The 13,085-nt window shown below is 44.7% G+C and overlaps 1 protein-coding gene across 5 annotated transcripts; it reads right to left on the bottom strand.

The window, feature by feature from the left end:
• Nucleotides 1–3,319: 3,319 nt before the first annotated feature.
• On the bottom strand, nucleotides 3,320–12,847 carry LOC109301235 (sulfotransferase family cytosolic 1B member 1-like). Of its 5 annotated transcripts, none has more exons than XM_019522248.1 (8): nucleotides 12,741–12,847; nucleotides 10,494–10,642; nucleotides 9,848–9,976; nucleotides 9,483–9,580; nucleotides 8,410–8,536; nucleotides 7,495–7,589; nucleotides 5,824–6,004; nucleotides 3,320–4,289 (listed from the first exon to the last, which is right to left on the bottom strand). In XM_019522248.1, the coding sequence occupies exons 2-8, from the start codon at nucleotides 10,639–10,641 to the stop codon at nucleotides 4,177–4,179; spliced, it is 891 nt and encodes a 296-aa protein (XP_019377793.1). In that variant the 5' UTR covers nucleotide 10,642; nucleotides 12,741–12,847; the 3' UTR covers nucleotides 3,320–4,176. The 5 variants fall into 5 exon arrangements, with proteins under 5 accessions (XP_019377793.1, XP_019377794.1, XP_019377792.1 ...); XM_019522249.1 differs by lacking the exon at nucleotides 12,741–12,847 and adding an exon at nucleotides 12,594–12,734; XM_019522247.1 differs by lacking the exon at nucleotides 12,741–12,847 and adding an exon at nucleotides 10,737–10,812.
• Nucleotides 12,848–13,085: the final 238 nt, after the last annotated feature.

The raw sequence follows: 13,085 nt of genomic DNA, 5'->3' as shown, positions 1-13,085 counted from the left end.
GTGGAATAGCAGGGGTGCCGAAGGTCAGAACTAAACTGCTGGGCCATGTGCGAAAAGTTCAGCGCTTTTGCCTACACTGTTTGTGGCTCTTGCTAGTGCCACGAGTCCTTCAGCTCTACAGGCATTAAAACTGAATGAACAGTGAGCTGGCCTGCTCATGCACCAGCCTGGCTGGTCCCTCTTTGAGCCCACCCTCCTGGCCTGCCCTGCCCGACTGTGATGAAGGTCTTTGATGGGTGGGGAGCAGAGCAGAGAGAGAGAGCATGCCCACAACCGGGACCTGGGCCTACCCCCGATGAGGGCAGGTCCCACTGCCACCCTAGGCTGTGGAGGCCCTGGGCAGGGAGAAGCCGGCCTGCCTCTCACCTTTCTTCTCCCCCATTGCACCAGCCTGGACCCCTTGCTGGCCGGGCAGCCGGTAGGGGGCGCTGCCGCCCCACGCACTGCCCCCCTCCCTGCCCCCGGCGGGACGCGAATGACGCCACGGGGAGGCTTTTCTGACGTCACCGGGGCACCCATTGACGTTGCAGCACAGGGCGGGGCCTCCCCCCTTCCCTGCCTGCATTCGCTCTTCCCTGCCTGCAGGGCGGAGGCGGCCGTGGAAAGCCCCCGGGCTGCCGGCGCCCTGCTCCCCCCACTGCACCGCCCCGGGGCTGGGGCCTGGGCTCCGTGCCCCCTTCTCCGTAATGGCAGAGCAAGTCGGGAGAGCCCGCACTGAGATCAGTGGTGTGTGCGGGGGCATCGCCACTACAACGTCCCCTGGGGAAATGCAGCTTGAGCTTCCGCACTGAAGGTCTTCTACTGCGGGAGGCTGCAGCGCCGGTGCAGGCCTGAAAGCATCAGCCCCCGCGCACTGTCCTGACTGCAGGCCCGCCGGAGGGTTTTTTCCAAGTCTGTGTGGTACTGACGGCACAACAAGGAGCCACGGTCCCGGGTTGCCGCAAGGGAAGTTTAGGTTAGGCATTAGGAAAAATTTCCTCACTATGGGGCATTGGTACACACGGTTCTTAAAGCAGCCGGAGCTTCGAAAAGTTGTGTAAGTGGTATAAAAGTTGAAAGTTATAAGTTGTATAAGTGTGTGTGTGTGTGCATAAGTTGTATCTAACAGTTAAAAGTGGCAAAATGCGTGTCAGTGGTGAGCAAACGATGGTGGCGCACTTTTGCACGAAAACGCCTCGGAGGTGCTTTAGTTCAAAAGCGCACCGCCACCATTTTCTGCGTGCCAATGCGTTTTGCCACTTCTGTGGCTGGACATGGCGCAGCGCAGCATGCATCAGCTCACGTGCAAAACAGACTTGATTCGCTTGAGTCTGCTCCAACCTGCTGGACCTCAGACATGTTGCAAGATGAAAAAATACATGTATAAATGCCCTTCAAGGGTAGTAAAACACTGGAACAGGTTACCCAGAGAGGTGGCAGAAGCTTTATCCTTGGGAGGTGACAAAGCCTTGGCTGGTTTGATCTAGTTGGGGATAGTCCTGCTTTGAGCAGGGGATTGGGCTAGATGACCTGAAATCCCTTCCAACCTTCATTTTCTATGATTATCCCCAACTCGCTCTCAGAGGTGTTGCTAGTACATTTTGTAGCATCATCTGTGAATACAGTAGAGCAACCCTAATGCTATTATTATGCATGATTCTTAGGATCCTAGGCCCTGACATCCCCAGGGCTTCACCTTATGAAGGATTCACCTGAAGTGCAAAGGCACTGTCACTTTTATTATTGTTTATTCTTGGCAGCATCTGCCTCACCAGGAAATCCAGACATGATTTTAGAATCAGGAAAATTCATAGGAGTTTAGTGCCATTTCCAGAACGGGGTGGGGAGGGGGCGAAGAGGTACCGCAGCCTTGGAGGGAAATGTGAAAATGTACCATTTAAAATGTAGTTTGCAAAATAAAGCCCTGTAATAAAAACATGTTATTTTCCAGTCATCTGTTCAACATTCATAGTAAGAAATTCTTAGTATGAGAAAGTTACAGATGTGATTTGGCAGTCCTGTCTCATGTTGAGTAGCACTTATAAATGTCCCACAGTATCCCCACCTCCTTCTCTCTCACATACTTGCAGATATTCACCTTGGGGGAGAACATTTTAGAAGAAGCCACAAGTAAGACGCGCCACATGTGCATACACACACACTTGCAGATACTCACTTTGGGGGAGAGAATTTTAGAAGCAACAAATAGGACACACACCACAGACACACACACACACACTTGCAGATATTCACCTTTGGGGAGAGAATTTAAGAAGAAGCTGCAAATAGGACAGAGACCACACACACACGCACGTTTGCCTTGGGGGAGAGAATTTTAGAAGCCAAAAATAGGACACACACACAGACAAAATACACACACGTCACACCTGCTTGCAGATATTCACCTTGGAGGAGAGAATTTTAGAAGAAGCCACAAGTAGGAGCTGTTACTAACACTGATGAATGAGATATGTCAAACACCGCGGAGGTGGACTGGGTAACAGAACCTGGTAAGAATAACTTCCTCAGATGAGTAAATGCTACTACATTTAGGCATGGTTTGCAAAATCTAGTCCTGCAGTACCATATATTGGATCAAGGATGGAGAGGTGATTTCAGAGGGGAGACTGCAAACTGGATCACAAGATGAGGCACTTAAAAGAGAACAAGCGGTCCATCTCACAGTCCCTTTTATGAGTCTACTGTCCCTGTGGAAATTACCATACTTAATGAATTGTATAGTTAATGAACTTGGAAGTCAACAGAATTTATTTCTCTTGACAAGAGAAGTTATTTCTAGTGCTCCTCTGGAGCACTAATTGGATAAAAGCTCAACATAGGCCCATTCCCAGGTGGTGCTGAGCACCCTCCAGTCCTACTAGGTGCTACATGTAAGATAAGCCAATCTGCCTTTCAGTCTCACAGCTTAAGCTGTTTTTCCCATATTCTGTGGACAGAGGTCATCAACTAAAGTATAGTTAAATTAATGAACTTGGAAGTCGAGAATTTATTTCTCCAGGCAATGATACCACCTTCCATTGTTCTTAATTTCCTCTCCCCAGCACCTCCTAGCCACCAAGCTACTCAAACACCTAGTTTTTGCTCCCTTCCCATTCCCCTCCGTGTAATATCTGTTGAGTGAGTGACAGACTTCACCTCACTGGAGGCTTTAGTCCTCTGGGTGAGTCTTGGTTCAGTTCCCAATAATAGCTTCAGTCTCCTTTTCCCATCCTTGTTGGTTTAGATGCCTCTGTCAAGGTTTCTAGGTTTTTGTCTCCTTTTCACCTGCTTCTATAGAAGGAGCCTGGGGACATGAATACACTGCAAAATTAAAGTCTGGTATTGCACATGCTAATTTAACCTGGTAACAGTAGCAATGCAAATGTTTTAGCAGGGGCTTCATCATTCTGGAGAATACAAACTCTACAGAGACCAGGGGCCCATGCTCCAATTGCCACCATGTGTTAAAGCCCATGTTCCTGGATCTTTAGTATGGTTGTTAAGTGTATTTCTAAATTCATCTATCATCATTTTTCCAGTGTAAACATACCCTGTGGAAGAAGCTGTGAAGGACCAACCAAGATCTCTATCAACTGCACTTCCCCAGTTACTGCTTTACAGTGTTGGTGGAACACACTGTAGTGGTTGAAAGCTGTGCAATCTTCTTTGGAGGTTTTCAGAAGGAGGCTGGATACACATCGGACAGGGATGATTTAGAAATAACATTCCTGCATTTGTGCAGGGGGTTAGAGCAGATGACCTATAAGCTCCCTTCCAGCTATGATTCTGATGCCATAAATCAGCCCCCGTGTGCCTATGTTACTTCGTTGTCAAATCTGAATCTGGGTCCAAGCTCACAGTGAAACTGTCCAGGCTAGTATTACAGTGCTTAAAATTTACAGGACAAAACCAGGTGTGTTTTCATGGGAGGTAGTTAGGGAATGAGACTTCTGGCTATTCAGAGCTCATATAAGGAACCCCAGACACTCAGAACAATTTCCCACTTCTCAGTGTCATTACATCCAGGTGCAGGTGCCCCAACACATCAGATCCAAGCCTCTGTTCTGTAGAGACATTTCCGAGTCTACAGCCCGTCTTTTCAAGGAAGAAGGAGGGAAAAGAAAAAAAAAAAGCTGATGCCACGGGAAACTCCAGAGAACCACGGATTAACTTCACGGCCTTGAGCATCCAGGTACATCAGACCTCTGTTCGGAAATGCAGGGTGGTCCCAGCCATCTTCCTCTCATAGTCTGCATTGAATCTCTCATTCTGGGCCACAGTGAAGTGATTCTTCCAGTCACCAGCAATCCCTGAGGTGAGAAAGAGACAATGAAGGAAACAACAAAGGCCCACGTGAGCCAAAGGGTCTGCTGGTGTAGGAAACTGCAATAGAGCAGAAATTAATGGATTGAGGAAGGGCTTGGTTCTGACCTCAGTGGCACTCTTCTATGTAGCCCAACAGATTTACACAGCTGTAACTGAGAGGGAAATTTAACTCTAGGGCTATTGAACAGACACAATAGCCACAATATTCCATACACCAGGCCCAGAACTGTAGCTCACTAAATGGAATACTAATCTGATAAAAATTTAACACAGGCCTATTCCCAGATGGTGCTGAGCACCCTTCAGTCCTACTAGGTGCTACATGTAAGATAAGCCAATCTGCCTTTCTGTCTTACAGCTTAAGTTTTTTTTCCCCATATTCTGTGCACAGAGGTCATCAAGTAAAATCCCAGTATTCATGGTAGATATTTTTTACAGTGATTTTTTTCATCAAAAGATTTTCTAACAATTAGCTCTGAACTGGAAAGAAGTCATTCAGAAATTGATTGATTAAAATATCATAGTGATCAAGTTTGCAATTTTTTAAAAATACTTTGGGAGCTTTAGGCAAAAGCCAGAGAAAGCAAATGTGTAACACAGACTCCTGATCATTTGACTTATACTGGAAATTGTAATAATCTCCCCAACTAACATGCATTTCATATTGAGTGTTTCATATGTAGTTTTGTTATGGAAATGATTTCTTCTCAGCTTTGTGAATGATATGAGGAGTAGAATTATTATGGTCCTTATATGATTATTATTATTATTATTATTGGGACCAATCAAGAATGGGGAGTCATATGCACCATGCATCCACAGAGTGGTAAATGGTCTGTCTTCCAAAAGGTTTGCCCTCCATTATCCTCTCCCTATTCTACACTTCTCCTTCACCTCCCCTCCCATTTGTTCTGTCTCTTTAGCTTTCTCAGATGACTCCCCTTGAGACTTTGGCCCACATACTTTTTTTTCTTTTTCTAGTGAATATGGTTCTTGACACAGATACCAGACAGAGACCTGCAGTTCTACCACCACATTTTTTTAGAGAACTGAACTCCTGTTTAGCTGTCTGTAGAAAGCAACCAGACTTTGATAAATATTTTTCACTCTGAGGGAATAGCTGCATGCAGCACACACCTGAAAAATCCATCCAGTTAGCGTAGGTGCCTATCTGGGAGCAGAGCCCTCTTGAAAAACTGGCTGTATCTCCTTCATTCATGAAACATGGACTAAGCAGGCAGAGTATGGTTAGGTGACCAGACCTATTCATTTCTCTATGTCTCTGATGAGAAAGGGATTGCAAATTAGTGCCTAATGTCATAAAATTTATGGATACCAGCTCTTCTTCATTAGGAACCAGAAGTGTCACCAGTTTGTTTCTTAAAAGCCAGTGAAGATGGACCAGATAAAAACACATCCACCTTCCCAGGCAGTGCAGGAGGGACGACTAGATGGGAAAGCATCTTCCTATGACAACTGAAGCAAATAAAGTGTTGTGGTACCCATGCACATCTTCACCTTTGCGCATGAAGGGGGAAATGGCTTGGTCCATCAGGGCACTTGGGACCATCTTGTAATTAGTGCTGAGGTTCTCCTTCATTACTTCAAAGGATGTGTGATGAACGATACTATCCAGAACCTCCTCCGTCAGGTCCTTCCCCAGGAACTGCATCACCTTCCAAATTTCACGCTTTGGGTCCTACAGAAAGACAGGCAGTGCTTCATTCAGAGAGAGTATGGTGGGACCTAACCACTCACACAGTCAGGTGATCATCAGTGTCACCAAACCAGAAGGCAAAGGGAACCTAGGACTTCCTCAGGATGCTAGCAACCTAAAATGTTCTGTGGTGTCCAAACAAGCCATTCATAAAGACACCTAATCAACCTTGCACCCAACTCCTGCACCCTCTTCAAAATAAGAAAAAAGGAAACTAACAGCTGGCATAGCCATTCCATTTCTCCATCTCCAGAGTTAGCACATTGCATAGGCAATATTGCATGAGCATTGACATTTCCTAGCTTTTGACTGGTTAAGTTCGCACCCTCAGTAATGTTCTTTTAATATAGTTTGTGTGTATATGGGGGGGAGCAAGAGAGAGAGATCACAGTTGGTTTTTCATTCAACAATACCCTTGCTTTAGTTAGACAGTGTTGCAGACAGCCATTTTGGAGGGTGCCTTGTTCCATCCTTATCTTCCCCAGCCAGCACCAGAACTCATAGGGTGAAATCATCAACCAGATGAGGATCTGTTCTTTAACACCAAAATATTGCAGAAGCCCAGGGATTAAGGTTTGAGAGCCAACTCCAGTATACCCTCAGAATCAGACACTTTTAAATGGGGACTACAAATCTTACAGTGATTAATCACAAGTTCAAGGGTGTACCCTACCCATGGATGCCTATCCCAATCACTTTGATATGGAAATCTTAGCAGGAGTAGACTTCTATGAGGTTTTAAGTACTACCTGCTTTCTACTTTATTGGAAATGCCACTGGAGAAACCTTCTGGGGAGTATTTCAGTGTTTCCAATTGCTTTCACAGCTAATACTAGGAGATATGCAGTGGAAACAAAGAAAACAAAAATAACTGTACCCTTTCAGATCCTTGTCAAAGGTCTGAATTGGTGTCAGAGTGAAGAGTGATGCCCTTCAAGAACAGTCCCCCTCCCCTTATTCCAATCCTTCCTCAACTTCCCACTGTTCTTCCTGCCACTTCCTAAAGAAGTCACTTGTCCTACCTGCACTTCAGTTCATTTGAGATGTTCTAGGCAGCCTCTCTCTTTGTGTGCCTCAGTTCTAAATGAGATAATCATGCTTTTCTAGGTCACATATGTGAAATGGATATTTTCAAAATTATACAGTAATGGGTGCATATTAGTACTCAAGTTAGAAAGCATGTGTCTGTTCACCTTTTCTCTCAACATGATGCCCTCCTGCCTCCTCCTGCTGTACAGAATCTGATCCATACCACAATCCCTTCTTTTCTTAGAAACCCTTCTAAAGAAAAGAGAGTAAGTGCGGAAGACGTTCACATGTAGGCTCACAGATTGGGCATGAAATTAACACCAACCAAAGCATTTATATCACCTGACTCTTTTACCCATGAGGAACATGACCACACCCACAGACAAGTTATCCCAGGACAGCAGGCACACTGCTCTTTGGAAGGGTTATAGTTGCCCTCTTACCTCTTTCATGTCCTCATAGAACAAGTAGAGAATGGGATGGTCCTGCCTCTTCTCCCACCAGCCTTTCACGTGGTCATACCAGGAACCAAAAGCAACTACACTTGGAGACAGAGGTGTTCAAATACCATTAGAGAAAGAGTATATTAAGGGGTGGGGGAGAGGGCAAACTCTTTGCTGGAGTAACTGTCGAAGTTCATTGTGTACACATATATCCAAAACCATATGTAAATCTGGAGTCTACAGAAATGCCCAGTTCTGCTCATTTGCACACATTCAGGCAAGTTCATTGCCTTGCTGGCTTCAATCAGGTTATAATCCTTATCTATTTTTCCATGACTAGAACAGAAACTAGATAGTAACTAATATTGTGTGACTACAACTTAGCTTTGGTCTCTGGCTGATGTTGGTGCATAATGAGTCAGGTCCATGGAGCTAAATCCTTGAGTGGCATCCTTTCATTTTAATCTATAGGTACAAATCAGTAAGACCACATTGAAATCAAATGGGCCGACTTCTCAGCTGGCATAAATGACCCTGGGTCCTGTCAAGTCAGTGTAGCTATGCTGATTTACAATAGCTAAGACTCTGCCCTTAGGTTGTACTCATAAAACATCTGAGTCAGTGTATCCCCTGGTATATGGATTCCCCTGAAATTGTGTTCTGTGAAGGGAAGCAAAGATTGAATGAAGGCTATTCAAAGCAACTGTTATAGGAAGAACATTCTCTTCCTCAGATCCCCTCAAATTCCTAGGGAATCAAAGGAATGCTTAAAGCATGCAGCATGGATATTTCTAGCAAGAAGCAGAAGCTCATCTGGGCAATTCAACTACAGCTGCAGGTCCCTTTCCTTTACATTTCAAGCAATAGCAGTTTAATCATCTGGGAGCACAAATTCATGACAGACACCAAGTTCACCTTTGCCCTCCATGTATTTCTCAAGGTATTCTTCCCAACTCCCAGGGTGTGGATGCATCTTGTTCATCAGGTCAAAGTGGTAAAAGGAGACAGCTACATCCTTGGCATTCCGGGCAAGATAGATCACCTGGGGCAGGGAGAGAAGAAGAATCAGTGTTGCCTCTGTGACTTACAAGGGATCTAGAAGTGGATTGTCAAAGGACCCTCTTTTGGAACCCTTAGGTTTCTGTCAAAATCCCAGCCCTACTGCCAGGGATATCTCAGCTGTGGCTCTTGGCCCCAACAAAGGCCATCAAGTGTGAGGGTGCCCCTGAACACTGAGGCAGGGCACCAGAGTGTCAAGGACTGGGCACAGGACTGGAAGCAGCTAATCCTGGCTTTCATCCAAGTTTTTCTATTGCATTCTTCTGTGCTCTTAGGTGGTTACCTCTTCTCTGCCTCTCTTTTTGTTATGGGGGCAAAGCAAAAACATACATTTCTGTCTTTGTGACTCAGTGGCCCCTGGCTCTGAAAGGCAGAAACCACACCAACCCCAGTGGGATAAATTTTCAATGCAGCAGCCAGCATCTAGATTGTACACCCAACCCACATCCCAAGCATATCCAAGTACTAAATGACTGCAGTAACTGGCATTACTACACAGTAACATCCCCACATGGCTTTGTGGTGATGCTGACTGCACAGTAGTTCATTACTGTTGCGCAGTAACTTGTTACAATTCATGCCCCATGATGCTACTGTTCAGTAGTAATGAGCTACTGAGCAGTAAGTGTCTCGTGTAGAGGCAGCCCCAGAGTCATACCTGTTCCTTTTAGCATCAAACATATGCTGCTTCTGCTAGTACTTCAACTTGACCTGAAGAGCTACCATGGCTCAGGAGGAGGGAGCTGGACTATACTTCACCATTTGCATCAGGACACAGAATAGGGAACTGAGTAGCACTTTCGGAATCATATTCCACCTTTGGGGAAATCTGGGAAACTCTGAGGAAAACAATGCGATGATCCGGGGAATCACAGTATACCCCTATCAGCCTTTTCTCTAGTAGACCTGAGATTACTGCAGCTGGTTACCTTGCAGCCATTCTCCCAGAAAGACTTGGGAAGAAGATGGACTGGGATATGGGTCTTCACCAAGCGAGGAGACGGCATCTTGGACAGTTGCTCTGTACCTGTGAAGTAGAATTTCAAAAGATAATTCCTGAGTAGAGACACAGCAGTAAAGGTAACATTTTCAAAGGTACCTCAGTGACTGAGTAGCTTAAAATACATTTTCAAAAGGGACTGAAGCAAATGTCTCACTGAAGGTGAAGAACTGAACCCACATCTCCAGACCAGTGCTTTATCTACAAACCTACCTTTCCTCTCCTAACCTGTAAGTCTGCATCAAGTCGCTGATCCATGTGTTTGCACTCCTGCAGCACTAATGCCAGACTTACCTGCTGGCATTTCTCCAGGGGCAGCAAATTCCAGCATGGGCACTCTGTTGACGATTGCATCACGCTTGCATTTTTCAGCATTGCCATTGCTCAGAATCATGTCCACAATTTCACTCATCCATGTGGTGCCTGGAAGCCAGACACGAGAAGAAAATGTCAGTCAAGTATATGGCTCACCTATTCAGAAATAGAGAGGCAAGGGCCCAATCCTGTCTCAGCCATCCTAGACAACTGCAGTCATGATCATTTAGTCCAGAGCTAGTATCTTCTGTATTCTGGCTGCTTCTCATGTATTAGCTTGAGGGTGGGGAGTGATGGGATCTCATTAGTTTGTCAGAAAACACTACAGCTTGATGTACAGCATTCTCAAACAGTCACCCTGGGAAAGCACCATGGGCAATATAGATGAGTCCAGGGTCCAAGTGAATGGGGTGGATTCTAATAGTTGATTGGTGAGGAGGGTGCTACACATCACACTGGAGAGGCTCTGACATATTAACACTAGCAGCAGCTGTGAATCAGTGGAGCTGGTTTTCTCTCTCAAATTGAGAACCAGGTGGGGCTTGAAGGCATATCTGTCAACATTTCCAGCACCAGGCTTCACATGCTGCTTTGGCTCATAACCATTAAAGCCATGATAACTCACCAGACTTGGGGTATGTGGCTATCACAATGTCCTCAGGCCTGCTCTGGAAGTTGTCGATCCTTTCCCAATTGAAAGAAAATGCATAGACCATTGGGATGTCATGGACTAGCCGCCAGTCCTGCCGAATGTAACTTTCTAGATGAGACATCCTGCAAGGGGTAAAATGTAATAGGATGTAACCAGAGTGTAATCAGAACAGAAACAAGAAGGGAGAGCAGCTAGGTGAGATTATTATTCATTTACTCAGTATTTCCAAATGCTGAGAGGAGCATGATAAGGCACTTCTTTTATTGCAGTCAATTGCCCATCCCTGCTCTCACTCTGTGTGTGTGTGTGTGTACTCAGCTATTAAAAACAGGGGCAGCAATGGCATTTCCATGCTACACCATATTTTCTAACTCCAGTTTTTCATTACAATCCCATATGAAAGAGGCCATAGTTCAGCTTTCTTACCCTTTAATTTATTTGATACAATCTTTTTCAGGTCTCCCTTGTCAAAAGCAAACAGCCTTTCTCACACAATAAAATAACAGCACTTTTTCCACAGTGCCAAGGTAACCATTTCTAAAGGCTGGAAAGGGGCAAAGGAACCAATCAATGCAAGAGGCTGAACCCTTTGGGTGTTCTCCTGTGGTAGAGGTCAAGTGTAAATAATCAAGGGTATAAATTACCTGAGAAGGTAACCATATGGTAAAGGTACAAGACTGGGACTCAGAAGACCTGGAGTCTGTTTTCCTATGTGTCCTAATGTAGATCATAAACTCTTGTGTACAGCCCAGTGGGGCTGTGAATTAAGTGAAGTTCTCAGATACTACCTGGGTAGAAGTAGCACAAATTATTTACTATAACACAATCTCTGATCTTAAGGTTCGTTTCCCCACCCCTTTGTGAAGATGCAGATTTGTAAACTAGCTCCTGGTATGCACAGCTATAACGAACAGCTGGATAGGGCTGCAGAGGTGCATCATCTCTTTGCTGTGGTTTTTATTTCAGAAGGTGCCATTTCTCTGATCAGCTGCTTAGACCACAGATGAAGTGAACTCCACTTTTTGAAGTGAAAGCCAAAGTAGAGGAATTCACAGCTTATCCTTCATTCAGCAACCCTTTGCCCATGCAATGGGTTGCAAATCCTCCCTACATGAAAAATCTGTCTGCAGTGGTATAACAGCACTTCTTACAAGAGATAGCTTTACTTCATACAGGCTGCTGCTTAGTGCTTTCACCGAGGGAAAATGAATGACAGTACTTTTTAGTGAAAAAATCTCACTACAGATTATGTAATTCAAGTTTCAAAATGATTACTAATTTGTAAATAAAGAATAACCAAACAGCCAATAAAGCTAAATTCTCTGCTGTAATTTAGCATATCACATTCTATTTTCTGCACCCAGAATGGGTTAATAATAAAATGATTAGCTATGCAGATGTCATGAACAGTGCAGAAAAACTATAAGCAATATGATCAGAAGAACACACAGTACTTCCCTTCCCTCACTGCAAAACAAATGTTAATAAGCAACTATTAGTAGGGAAACCACACTAATGAAAATTAGTGATAACTACAGCTGAACCTGTAGGCAGATATTTGTGTAATGGGTCAAGAGCTGCCTTTGAAACACTCTTGAATGATCAACTATGTAAACTCTTATCTTCTCCTGAAATCTGTAAATGACAGCAACAAGCAGGACTTATTTTCCTCTGAAAAGAGTAAATAAAGAATAGTTTCGCTTCTGGTCAAAAAATACCAGGGTGTAGAAGCTCCTGAGCAAATAAAGTCAAATACAGAGAGACAGAGACAGAGAGACAGATGCTAGAAATTAGGAACCAATTCACCATTTTGAATCTTAAATTCACATAAATCAACAGAAAATTTGTATAGTCCTGGCTCCTTTCCCAAAACATCAGCTTGGACCCCACAACTCTGACCCATCCAGATGCCCCAGACTACATTGCAAAACAAAGTATAAAGCCCCTTCCATCTGACAAATCCATTTTATGACATGCTTATCTCCTTCCCCTGGGCACCCAGCTCCCCTTACAAAGTCCAGAGACTGTGCTGTGCAGGCTTTCAACACCAGAATATTTAATCTCATATTTTACCCTAAAAGCCCAGGCCTCTTCCTGGGTTTAGACCCCACGTCTCCAAGAGATGGTGCTCAGAGGACTTCTCTGCTCTTCAGTCTAGTGACAGCAGAGATGGCAAACTTCTGGCAACAGCAGCGCAGACTGTCAAAGCTTCTCAGTTACCTTTATCTTCTCCCGGTGGTGTTTCTCTCTTGGGGAGAAAGAAAAGCTGTGTACAAAGCAATAAGTACAAGGAGATGGAGGGATTGGGGAGGTCCCTAGGAACAGCAAGAAATTCTTTGGAGCACAGCCAAGGAAACAAAAGGTCGCAGTTACATAAGCCATGGGTTAGAATAGGAGGAGCCTAGGAATAAAGAAAAGTTGGGCTGAGGGCCAGCAAGGAACAAATCCAGTTTGTCAGGCAGCTGTCAAATGAGTTCAGCTGAGAAAAAGCAAATGCTGGACTCACTATGTTTTCAAGGCTGCTCCAAGTTGAGGGGTGAGGAGTGTATGTTTTCTCTGGGGAGC

The sequence above is a fragment of the Gavialis gangeticus genome, unplaced genomic scaffold (assembly GCF_001723915.1).
Source record: "Gavialis gangeticus isolate Ggan-Ray unplaced genomic scaffold, GavGan_comp1, whole genome shotgun sequence".
In the NCBI taxonomy this organism is placed as follows: Eukaryota; Metazoa; Chordata; order Crocodylia; family Gavialidae; genus Gavialis; species Gavialis gangeticus.
This window is presented reverse-complemented; position numbering and strand designations above follow the sequence as displayed.